This window comes from Phaseolus vulgaris, chromosome 11, assembly GCF_051622355.1.
Source record: "Phaseolus vulgaris cultivar YP4 chromosome 11, ASM5162235v1, whole genome shotgun sequence".
In the NCBI taxonomy this organism is placed as follows: domain Eukaryota; kingdom Viridiplantae; phylum Streptophyta; class Magnoliopsida; order Fabales; family Fabaceae; genus Phaseolus; species Phaseolus vulgaris.
Genome location: NC_143508.1, coordinates 36,043,669 through 36,055,549, shown reverse-complemented (window position 1 = coordinate 36,055,549; position 11,881 = coordinate 36,043,669). Strand labels below are relative to the sequence as shown.

The 11,881-nt window shown below is 31.3% G+C and overlaps 1 protein-coding gene across 1 annotated transcript; it reads right to left on the bottom strand.

Annotated features, from left to right (window-relative positions):
• Window positions 1-353: 353 nt before the first annotated feature.
• LOC137818482 (protein disulfide-isomerase 5-4) lies at window positions 354-9,916 on the bottom strand. The gene is made up of 15 exons (XM_068621937.2): window positions 9,697-9,916; window positions 9,208-9,298; window positions 8,917-9,011; window positions 7,639-7,696; window positions 7,339-7,523; window positions 7,177-7,234; window positions 6,719-6,759; window positions 6,496-6,570; window positions 2,775-2,831; window positions 2,038-2,104; window positions 1,802-1,945; window positions 1,294-1,515; window positions 881-1,033; window positions 718-795; window positions 354-622 (listed from the first exon to the last, which is right to left on the bottom strand). Exons 1-15 carry the CDS (start codon window positions 9,735-9,737, stop codon window positions 545-547), a joined length of 1,443 nt encoding a protein of 480 aa, XP_068478038.2. The 5' UTR covers window positions 9,738-9,916; the 3' UTR covers window positions 354-544.
• Between the last annotated feature and the right edge of the window lie 1,965 nt (window positions 9,917-11,881).

Sequence of the window (11,881 nt, the reverse complement as noted above, 5' to 3'; positions counted from 1 at the left end):
TTTCAGTAATATTAACAACCACTTAAAACGTAAATTTTCCTAAACCATATTCATACATTAATCAATTTTTAAAATAGTATTCATCTATGCAGACATTCATATCCAATGTTTGTTCCAAAAGTTATTCAGTTTTGGGGGATAGACAGATTTCTATAAAACCAGTCTCTGCCAGTGAGCAAATGCGGGTCGCATAAAAAGGGGGCACACCAGATTGTCATTTTCGTCTCAAATAACATGGCAAAAAGATGAATTTGCATTCAAATTTATTAGTCATACTACTCACCAATTTCACCCTCTCTACCCTTTAATAAATTAACAGATGTTATTTCCTCAGGTCATAAAAGCAACAAGAATTTAGTGAAGGCAAATATTGGAGGCATTGTGTACCTCGTAATTCTTATCCTTGTAATTATCATTTTACTGAAATAGCAAGAAAATTATATTTGTAAGAACATATAGCATAGTTAATTACCTATAGTACTGCTGAGTGAAAGTGGGTATAACAAAATCTGAGACCCAACGCTATACAATGTTCACCTATCTATCAAAAATTTTTCCCAAGCTCAACTTTTTTCATCATTCTGATAGTGTTGTGCAGAATCGAGTCCAAAATTCCAGCTACCTGAAATTACAAAAGAAAAAAATAACACTTAAAAACAATATAATTTTAAAAAAAAATAACAGAAAGCAACATCTGGAACAATGGCAAATACAAACCGTGAAAATGCCTCCAATAATGGCACAAACATTTGTAATAAAATGTGAAAAAGACCTCTGGTTTTCTGTTATTAAGACCTGCCAACAAAAACATTGTAAACCTTCAATAAATTTTATTAATACGGCACAAATTCAACCAAAATTATGACCTCTGTATGCGAACCTGCATTGGGGAGAGCTCGATATGAAACTTCGCAACAGGAATGTCAACACTGTGTGCCACACTGCTGTGCGCAGTGTACTCGTACTCCTCAATTAATTTATAACCTTTTCTATTCACTACCTCTGTTTTAACTATCTGAATATAATGCTCTATCTGCAGAAACATGAGTGGTAGAACTATAAGAGATTTGGAAGAAAAGGAGAAAAGCAAATAAAAAAACTTCAAGAGGTCCTGGATATTCATGCTGACTCTAGATCTCACTTGCAAATGGAGATCAATATACAAGCAATCACGATATTTCCCATTATTCAACCAAACATTCAAAGTTCCTATACTAACCAAAAAAAGTCAAATGGCAGAGTTGAGACTAAATTAAAAGTTTTTCTGTTTTTCATATAAAATATTGAACTTACAGTAACATTTGCTCCGAAATCACGAGTATTGGAGAATGACCGGCCACTGAGCCTATCATGGCTGCTACCTAAGTATGGTATCAAGAGCTTCACATCACTCATGGCCCTAGGCGTCACTTTCTTTCCAAAAGACAAGTTGTTTACGACATGTGACATGTTCATTTGAGAAGCATCAAAGGAATGGGCGTCAGATCTAGCTGAGATGATCAAATTTCCTGGAACCTGCAAAGTGCAAAACAGCTTTACATTTCTTTCAAGAATTCTCATTTTTATTTTTAGTTTTTGAAATCTTAGAAAAAAAAAGTTATTTTAGAGATTTTATTATTAATAACTGAAGCTTCTAGAAAAAGAAAAACAAAACAAAACAAGGAATCCATTGTATCAGTTACTTCCAGAGAAATGATAGATCTCCTTAATTCATGGATATATATGAACACCGTGGAACAAAATGGGAATTTCTCTATAGATTACTGTTGAAGGTTAGACCTCAACCTTTTGGGTATTTTACCTTTTTCACTCGCACATATCCCTCTATTCTACATCCACCCGCTGATGGTGCTGGCCTTTTTGCATTATCTGTAGCATTAGATTTATCTTCCAGAGCTGGCTTTTGAGATGCTGTTGGGAGAGATGTAACTAAATTCTCCATAAACTGCAGGAAGAAAATAATGTTTAATAACATTAAAAAAAGCATCAAGCCAACTGATTTAAAGTGTGTTAATTTAAAATAAATATAGTGTGAACCTCGACAAGGCTTTCTGTATCACGATCTCCATAATAGGACTCGTGTTCATGATGCCCATGTTCACTTCTGAAATTGGAAACGCATTCAGCAAATTAGATTTAATGAAAAAATTCAAAACATTAGAACTTTAATCAGGAACAAGTATGGTACACAGTAGCCAGGTTGTGTGACATATTATATAGATAAGACAAAAATGAACTGAATTGAAAGACCTCAAAATAAAATGGAGAACTAAATATTATAAAGAAACCCTACAAACTTGATCAAGTTTCTACTAAATTTCTAACTTCCAAACTTCTAAAATAATTTCATATCCCCAATTCCATCATAAACCCTCAATTTGGATAGAAAAATAATACTAAGGATTTTAGGTGAAGGAAAATAGACAAGATGATATAATTTGCCAAATTTAAAAAATAGGGGTCTTGAGAAAATTTAATACAATTGCAAAATTAAGTATATAATACCCTGAAAAGGATAAGCAGATGCCACAAGAGCAAGTGTTCATTATTGCCAAATTAGCCAAGGCAAAGAAAACCAAATATGCATGACCTGTATATTATTAGGTTTGTGCAGGGATAACAATGATATTAATGCTAATAGCATGAAATTAATAATCATAAATAACACGTAACATATAGAGCAAATTACTGTCAATCAAAATACTGAAATAGAGGTAGAAATTTTTCATCAAACACTAGTTGACCAATTGATTTTCCCTAATGGATTTTATTACCTGAGATCACTTCCTTTACGGAAGATTCGAATGGATGGATACCCTTGTATGTGATTCCTGGACAATGATAATGAGATACAAATGAATGGAAAAATAAGTATCAATTGAGAATGACGTGTTCAATAACAATGTCAACGAACCAAGGCAGAAAACAATAAATTATAATGAAGACAAAATAATTCCATGCTCAACATAGCAAATATTGCAGAAAGTTTTTTATGTTTATCTTCTTCAATCTTATGCTAACAAGGTCTACAAAGCCTAGCCTATGAAATCTGTTTATGCAATGCATATTCTAGTATATCCAATTTCAGGTATAAACACGTATTTTATTATCAACTGTTTCAGCTTTCAATTAATGTATCTCTCTTGGAAGACGATTATTTGAAGAGAATATAGTGAAGGAGAAAAACTTGGTTTGGAAGAGGCAAAGATAGAGGGTTTGATTTTATATAGAATGGAAATTATTGGTGAAAGTCACATTCCCTTGTTGCAGAGGAATTATATGAAACATCTATACATCAAAAGTTGCTTTGTGTGTCCATATCTTTTGGATACTTTGGTGAGATGTATTGATGAAGTATATAAGCATTGTCCCTTAATGAATTTAACAAACAAATGAGATTGATACTCTTTCTAGTTGTAATTGTTCAAGAAATATGCTTTAATTTGGACTTTCCCAAATTCCAACTATACATTTATTATATTTTATGAATTTTATTTATACACGTTTGTGTATGTAATATATAATATAATATATATATATATATAAAAATATATCTTACTCATCATATTTGTTGAGTAATGTGTTGTCATAAGTGTTTAGTGTTCTTATATGTGCTGCCCTAGTCACATGCAATGAGATGAGGATCGTAAGGGGATCAAGAATGAGATGAGGATCATAACTTGACTCGTAAAAGTTAGTGGTATATGAAAAATAATATTCAATACATAAGAAAACTAAAAATAGGTTCATAATTCATAAGATAGATGCATAAAACAGTTAATAAATTCCTAAATATTTAATACAAATAAATCTTCCACAGAAATCCATTTGTATTAGTAAACAGTCATCGCTTGATGCCATTATAAAATAAGGCAGCGAGGAGCAGAACAGATCAGAGAAAATAAACAAGGCAGCCATGAGCAGAACAGGAGAAAATAAGCAAGGCAGCAAGGAGCATAACAGATCTGAGAAAATAAACAGATAGAGACAGTGGTGGTGAGAACGAACAGGCACGGCCGTTAGCGACAGCAAACGCAAGCAGTGGCAAGACCGAGCGGTGGCGAGCATAACGGCAGTGAGAGCAAGCAGTGGCAAACACAACAGCGAAGAGTGCAAGCGGTGGTGAGCGAGACAAGTAACAGGATCGAGATGATCGATCCTCCGAGCATCACGCCTACTCGCTATGATCCACGTAGGTGACGATCCGTCGTTCGAGTCACCTCGCCTTCTCCTCCAAATTTGTTGAATTGCATGAGTTTGCAGGTTTACTCGCGATTTTAACAACATTGGTCACATCAGTCACCTTTAGTAGTATTCATGTGACTTTTTTATATTTGTAATTGTTATATCTAAGAGTTATTTTTTCAGTCTATGAATGTACTGTAGAAAGTAAGAAAAACAAACAAAAACAGAAAGTAATTCAATGCGAAATTATCTTCCTTTTGTTCTAAATTTTTTGCACAATTTGCAATAGTTATAGTCATCATAAAACTTAGTTTCTTGAGGGTAAGATACCATCAACACCACTCAAATACCTCCAATAGAGTGGTATCAAAGTTGTAGATCCTTGCAATAAAACAAATTAAAGAACGATGACCAAAAACAACACTTTCACAGCTAACAACACAATTTATTGTAATGTCCAAGTTCCTTTGTTCAAGAGGAATCTTAGAAAGGGGACTATAAGTCTAACCCAACCTTATAAACAAGCTTGTGAGGTAGATTTGCACTCAACTATATATTATAGTTTAGTCATATCTCTAGTCAATGTGTGAATAAAAGGAGGCAGGGGGAGAAGGTTGATAGCAGCTGACACGATGGGCTCAACAAGCCTCGCTACAATAAACTCTAATAAGCTTTTATACCATCTTAGAAGGTGGACTTTAAGCCTAACTCAATCTCATACATCGGTTTGTAAGATGACGTTTGCATTCGTCTATATATTGTAATTATAATTTGGTCATATTTTTAGTCGATGTGAGATCTTCAACAAGGAATATTATGATTTTTGGGATATAAAAGTGGAGACTTTGTTCACCTTTTTTCATGTTTCTGAGTTAATACAAACAGAGCATGAATATGAAGCCTTTACAGTTGTGCAACATGCAACATTGAGGGAAAATAAAACACAGATATTGAAGTTCTTAGGATGATTTAGAGAGGGCAAAAACAACAAAGGAAACATGGGAAACTCTTCAATCAGATTTTAAAGGAAATTCCAAGGTGAGGAAAGTTAAACTTTAATCTCTCAAGTGAGATTCAGAGGATGAAGAAAAAGAAAAGTTTGAATCAATACTTCAATAGATTGTCTAAATTGGTGAGTCAAATAATGTTTCATGGAGATACAATCAGTCATTGAAGAATTGTTAATGAAATTCTTATTAGTTTGAGTAAATAATTTGATCCTACGGTGACTGCCACATAAGAAAATAAGAACTTGTCAACCATGATCGATCAAGGATTGATGGGGTCACTTAGATCCTATCAGCATAAATTGTTACGTCACATTAAAAGTCAGTTGAAAGCATGTTCCAATCCAAACTTACGATATCATCTCAAATAGGTGAATCAACAAATAATGGTTAGTCTTCTAGAGGTAGCAAATTCGGAGAGGAGGAAGAAATCCACATGGAAGAGGAAATACGTAAGAAGAACAACCATGAAGAAAAAGATTGTTGGAATAAAGAAGAGCCACGATGTTATAATTGCAAAAGGTTTGGATATGAGCAAAGGATTGTTACTTTGACAATCAACAACACAATTCATTTTCTAAAGTAGAAAAATGGTGAAGGGAACTTGATCTTCTCTTGTCAAAAAAACAACTTGAGCATAAAAAATATATGGTATTTGGACCGCAGCTGCAGCAATCATATAACAGAAGATTATGAAGCATTTGTTAACATGGATTCTTCATTTGTCTCAAAAGTTAAGTTAGGCAATGGAAAGTGTGTTGAAGTAAAAGGCAAAGACAACAACGGAGTTACAACAAAGGAAAGAGGTAAGGTGGATTCATGGTACTCTTTATCTATAAAAAAATTAGATGAAAATTTGTGAGTATGAAACAACTTTTAGAGCATGGTTATTCTTCGATGTGAGAATTGAGAGTACAAAAAAATTTATTCAAAAGAAATAATTGTCATTATGGTGAAAATGAGAAATAACAGAAGTTTTCCACTTTCACTTAATTATGAGAGAAAAGAGAAACCGAGAAGGCATATAATGAATTATTCTTGTTCATAACAAAGAAGAGATCTAATAATAGGGAATAAAATCAATAATTAATAACGAGGAATGTTTGCTATGATATTTCCCTGACTTGGCAACATTGTCTATAGATATGATTCAAAAGCAAAATCATAAAAATGGTAAAAAGCCAAATTTCATTGAGTAATGGATAAAAAAATTACAAAAAAGAAAAGGAAAACGTGTCAACTGTAAGTAAGAAGCATAATCTTTTAGGGGGAAACAGAAAAGTAAAGAAACTAGCAATAATACCTCCTGCATAAATCTCCTTCTAGAGTGCAATCCACCTTTCCCATAATAATGCGCCCATCCATTTCTGGGTCATATCTATTAAAATTAATCAAATACATATTGGACATTGAATTAGTGAAGTTGTGATAAAAAATAACTCTATATCTACAAAGGATAGGAAAATATCTATCTTCTAAAATGTAATTTCAAGAATTGTGAGAAACAATGAGTCAGAATAAAGTACCTCTCTTTCATAATTTTAGCTGTTTTCTCCCATGAAGGTTTCTGAAAGAAAACAGTAGAAGATAAATTCATGTAAAGTTCAAAATCTATTAATCCACCAAAAAAGTTAAAAATTTATAAACCACGCCATCATTAAAGGAAATAACTTCTGCATAATTCATCAATTGTATCAAAGCACATGGCTAACAATCTTATATGGCTGAAATGCAACCATCCTCATCGTAACATGTTATTCAATATTAAATATTTTTGCATTAGTCACTACTAAAGTGTGACTGATGACATAGCCTTTGCCACTACTACTTAGTACTTAGTGCCTTGTACTGAGAGGGAAATTTCTCTTTTAAGGAATGAGACATTGTTGAAACAGAACCCAATCTATTTATGAAACAACAAAGACATCAGGTGCCAATCTTATTTCCTGATGAAGAGGTACAGAATCATGATAAAAATGATTACCAAACGTTGACACCAGGAACACCAAGGTGCATAAAAATTTACAACTGTAATTGGAAACCTGCAAAAAGGATTATGAAACATAGAGTAAATAATGCATTTTGAAATGAACTTAGCAAAAACAAGGAAAAATCAAATGAAATATTCTCAGAAGTGGCCACTTACTGATGAGCATATTTATCAAAATTATGTGTTGTGAATGAAAATGAACCTTCAACAGATTCTCCGTCTACTTCATCATCATGCTTTACAGCATTTGATACTGCACCTGAATGAAACTCAGCGCCAGTGGGTCTTAAATGTGAATCAATAGAAAACTTCCGAACTGTTTTTGTTATATTGAGCCTGTTCTGAAAACAAGAGGCAAAATATTAAGTACAAGCACTAAAACTTCAAAGAAAGGATGAGGTAAAATATCATAAGCATGTATAAAATGAATAAGAAAAAGGATTAACAGAGACTTACTGTTCCCAGCACATCACTCACATCAACCGATGCAAACTCACATGAGAGTGCAGGAAAACTACAAAATAAGTTGAAGTAATAAGCCAACAACAACAGCGAAAGAGGAAGATAAAGTTTACAAACACCCATTACATTGACTTAATGTACAGACTATAATACTATGACTTGCTAGGGTATCCAAATGAACTGTCAAGGACTTGAAGCTCTTCGAAAAACTGAAGAACTGTGAGAGATGAACACAATGTTTAGGGAAAGCTTTAACCTAATGTCAATTTCACAAGCCATCACTGTACATCAACTACCGATATTAATGATCACTTTCTAAGATCCCCATCCCACTCCCAAATTCAACAACGATATGATATGAAGCTCAACTAGTTTCATGGGAAGGTTTTTCCCTCTTCCTTCTGTAGAAGTGTAATTGGACATAGAGTTTTAAGAGAGAATTCCAATTTTAACGTGAATTTAAAATGGCATATCGAAAGAGTAGTTTGGATCTTAAATCCAAAGAATTTTTAAAATGATCGTAAGTTGATAGGAGATTTGTTTAAAAGTAATATGAAAGGTCGTTCATATAAAGTCAAAAAATGAAAGAATCTGAAAACTCCTACTCTTTCACTGTCTCACTCTCAACTCTCTCTCACCCAAAGCTTTGGTGAGTGCTCCCTATCTTGCACCTCTTCCCCTTTGTCACTTTTGTTTGAGTCTCTCTCTCCCTCTATTCTACTCCTCCCTCTCACTCTCACTCTTTTGCACCTCTGCTTCTATTTCCCTATCTATCTTTGCTCTACATTTTTTTAAATAAATATTTAAAAATGAAATTCTACATACAATGGAAATTAAATTACTTTACGCAATTAAAGAAATTGAAATGCAAGAAATTTAAATTGCTTTTTAAAGAAATTGAAAATGAAAATAATTCAGTTAAAGAAATTAAATTTCCGTGCATTTTAAATTCCTTAAATTTTAAATGCTCTATCCGAACACTACCTAAGTGAATTTCAAGATTCTGGTCAAACTACAAACTGTTTTGTTTAATGAATTAATCAATAGACAGTGAACAAACGTATCAACCCCTAATCAGCCTCAATTTGCAAATAGAAGTAGATTGAAGCTCACATTCCTTGTAACATAACAAGTTCATACCAAAACTGAACAAAAACCACAAACCCAGCAATAAATACATAGTATTAAACAATAGTTAAGACATAAGCATTGACCATCTTTGAAAAACATCCTACTCAACCACAGACAGGAAATGCCCAGATACTGTTCTACCTGATATTGAAATCGATACGTAAATAGTCATGATCAGAACTCTTGTCAACAATCACAGATGTGGAGGTGCTAACAGTCAAATAATTACTTAGTTCCTGAAACAAGGATGCAAGACAAATATCAAAATGAAATTTGAACATCCAATTCAAACTTATAAATTTGACAAAACTAAATAAAAGATGTTCATAATTAGAGGTCTAATAGCAAAGCAGTATAGGACCTAACATCAATCTAAATTACAATTTTTTCGTTCAACAATTCACAAGTCATAAACATGATTCAGCCACTGACCATTCCAAACAGAAACATCATGGAGAGAGCTGCCACTATGGATAATCCCGCTCCCGATAACGACGCCTCAGTCAAATCTCTCGGGATTTTTCTGTTGACACAAGTCAACAACAAGCACTTAACAAAATCATTCCCAATTTTTTTAAAAAAATAACAAAAGAAACCTGCATTCACAAATTACGCGTAAAATTTACATCGCAAGCCGTGACATCCATGACCACAAAACTACTAAAAAAATTCACACCGAAACACTTCCAATCACACAAGAAGACTCGAATCGAGGCAATGGACAAGTTCTTCTTGCGCACAGACACCGAAAAATATTGGTATCCGTGTTTTCTTACAGTGTGGACTTCGGTTTGAACCGTTATACAAAGAGCTTAACAATGAACACAACAAAATCCAACCAAATCTGTAACAGAAAAAAAACGATTCTGCACATTCACAAGCAAATTGAAACTGAAATGAAGAACGGAGAGAAATTCTGACCTGTAAAAATCAACGGATTTGAGCTTAGTTGCAGAAATCATGATGGCAAAAAGGTGGAATCACAGTGAGAGAGAGAGAGAGAGAGAAAGAGAAAGTCTCCGAAACAGAAAGCGCAATAGCTATAGATTGTAGATCGAAGGAGCTTCCCTTTCTGCTGTAGCTTCTTCGTCCCCCACACACTCTCTCGCTCTTCTGGGTGACGAAAATATTGAATATATTCAAAAGAAAAAGTGGAATATTTAATTATTAATTAGATTTTGGGGGAAAATTGAATTTTGCATAGTTGATATACTTAAATAAAAATATATTTAAGTTTTAGGTATGACACTGCTTTATGAATTTAATTTAAGAGTGCATTTTTTAAATTATAACTTTACAATAATTTTGCTAGATTCTATAATAATTATTTAAAAGTTATGTATAGTTGATTATGTACAATTGTACATGAAAATAAATTTTTGTTTTATTATAAAAGGTTCATGGATCCGTTGTAGAAAAAAAAATGACAATTGATTCCTATAACTAATGATTTTAGACAAAGGAGAGGAAGGAAAAAAAATGCAATGAGGGTGTGAATTAAGGTTTTTAATTGGATTTAAATAAATTTTTAATCCATAATTTGACTTTTAATAGTTTCCGTAAAATTAGTTTATTTTTATTGTTTTTGTTACAAAATTTATTTTGATTTTTTTTGTTACAAAAGTTTACTTTGATTATTTTCTTTCCTAAAACATGTCTAGGTGAATTACAACTAGTTGAATGAATTGACTATCACGTAATCTTTTAACATAGTTTATATAATAATAATAATAATAATAATAATAATAATAATAATAATAATAATAATAAAGGGTTAAAGAAATAGTCAGAAATGTTCAAAAGGTCTAAATGATCAATATCAGTTTACAAAATTAAAAAATATATATGGAAACTAAAGGATATTTAAGTCAAAAAAATATATAAATGTCTTTTATAAACAACAACTAAGAGCATTTAATTGAAATTTTGAATATTCGTAAAAGTTAGGTTTAATTATTCATTTAGTGTAGTAAAAATTACATTTAATTCTTGTATTTAAAATTATTAAATTTAGTCTTTATGTGATATTTTTAATCTGTTTTAATTATTATAAATGTATATCTTATGGATTAATGAATTAAAATAAGATTATACGAATTAAATTAAAATAATAATTTTTTAATATATGAATTAAAAGGTCAAATATGTACCACTACGGATGTTAAATTAACAATCAAACCTAAAATTTAGTACAAAAGTATTTATTATCATCCAATCAAGTTGAATTTCACTAGTCAACTCCAACAAAATAATGTAATAATTTTTGTTAAAAAAAAACAACGTCTTCACTGTAAGAAAAACATCACGACAATAAACTGTTTTTTACTAACTAATCCTCCAAATTCTCTTTTTTTCTATAAAAAAAAATCATCCAGATTTTTATGTTAGAATTTGGTTTTTAATTAAAACAATTAACCTTAACCAAATATTGAAAGGATTATTTTATTTTACTGTTTATATATTTTATGTGATGAAGTTTTATATGGGTGATAAAATAGAAAATAGAATTAAATATGAGTTTCTTGGGTCAGAACGAAAATAAAGACAAATAAGAAAGTGGGAGTAATTTTAGAAAGAGAAAGAGATATTCTAAAAAGAGTCACATTTCTATTTTTCTTATTAATAGAGAAAAATATTATTTATTTTTTTCTTCTTCTATCTTCACTTTTATGTTTTGTTTGGAGTAGAAGTCGTGGAGTTGGAAAATTGAGGGTGTGGAGAGTGTAAGTGTGAAGAAAGTTGAAGATGTTTGGAATGAAGGATGTTATAATGGATATGTGAAGAAAATTTATTGAAAAGTGTGAATGATGTGATAGTTGTGGAAATATTTTAATATATTTTGAATAATGTAAATTGTAAGATTACAAATTTACCCTTGTATATAAATAAATAAATAAATGAAATATTAATTAATTTAAAGAACATTTAAGTTATTTAAAATAATTAGTATTATATTATTTAATTTTTATTACATTATGTTATATATAATAATAAAGTATGCTTTTGTCCATGTGTGTAAAAAAATGATTATTAATTTTGTACATAATTTTGATAATTAAAATAATTGTAAGTTTCAATTATAACTTAAAAAATAATTTAAAATTTA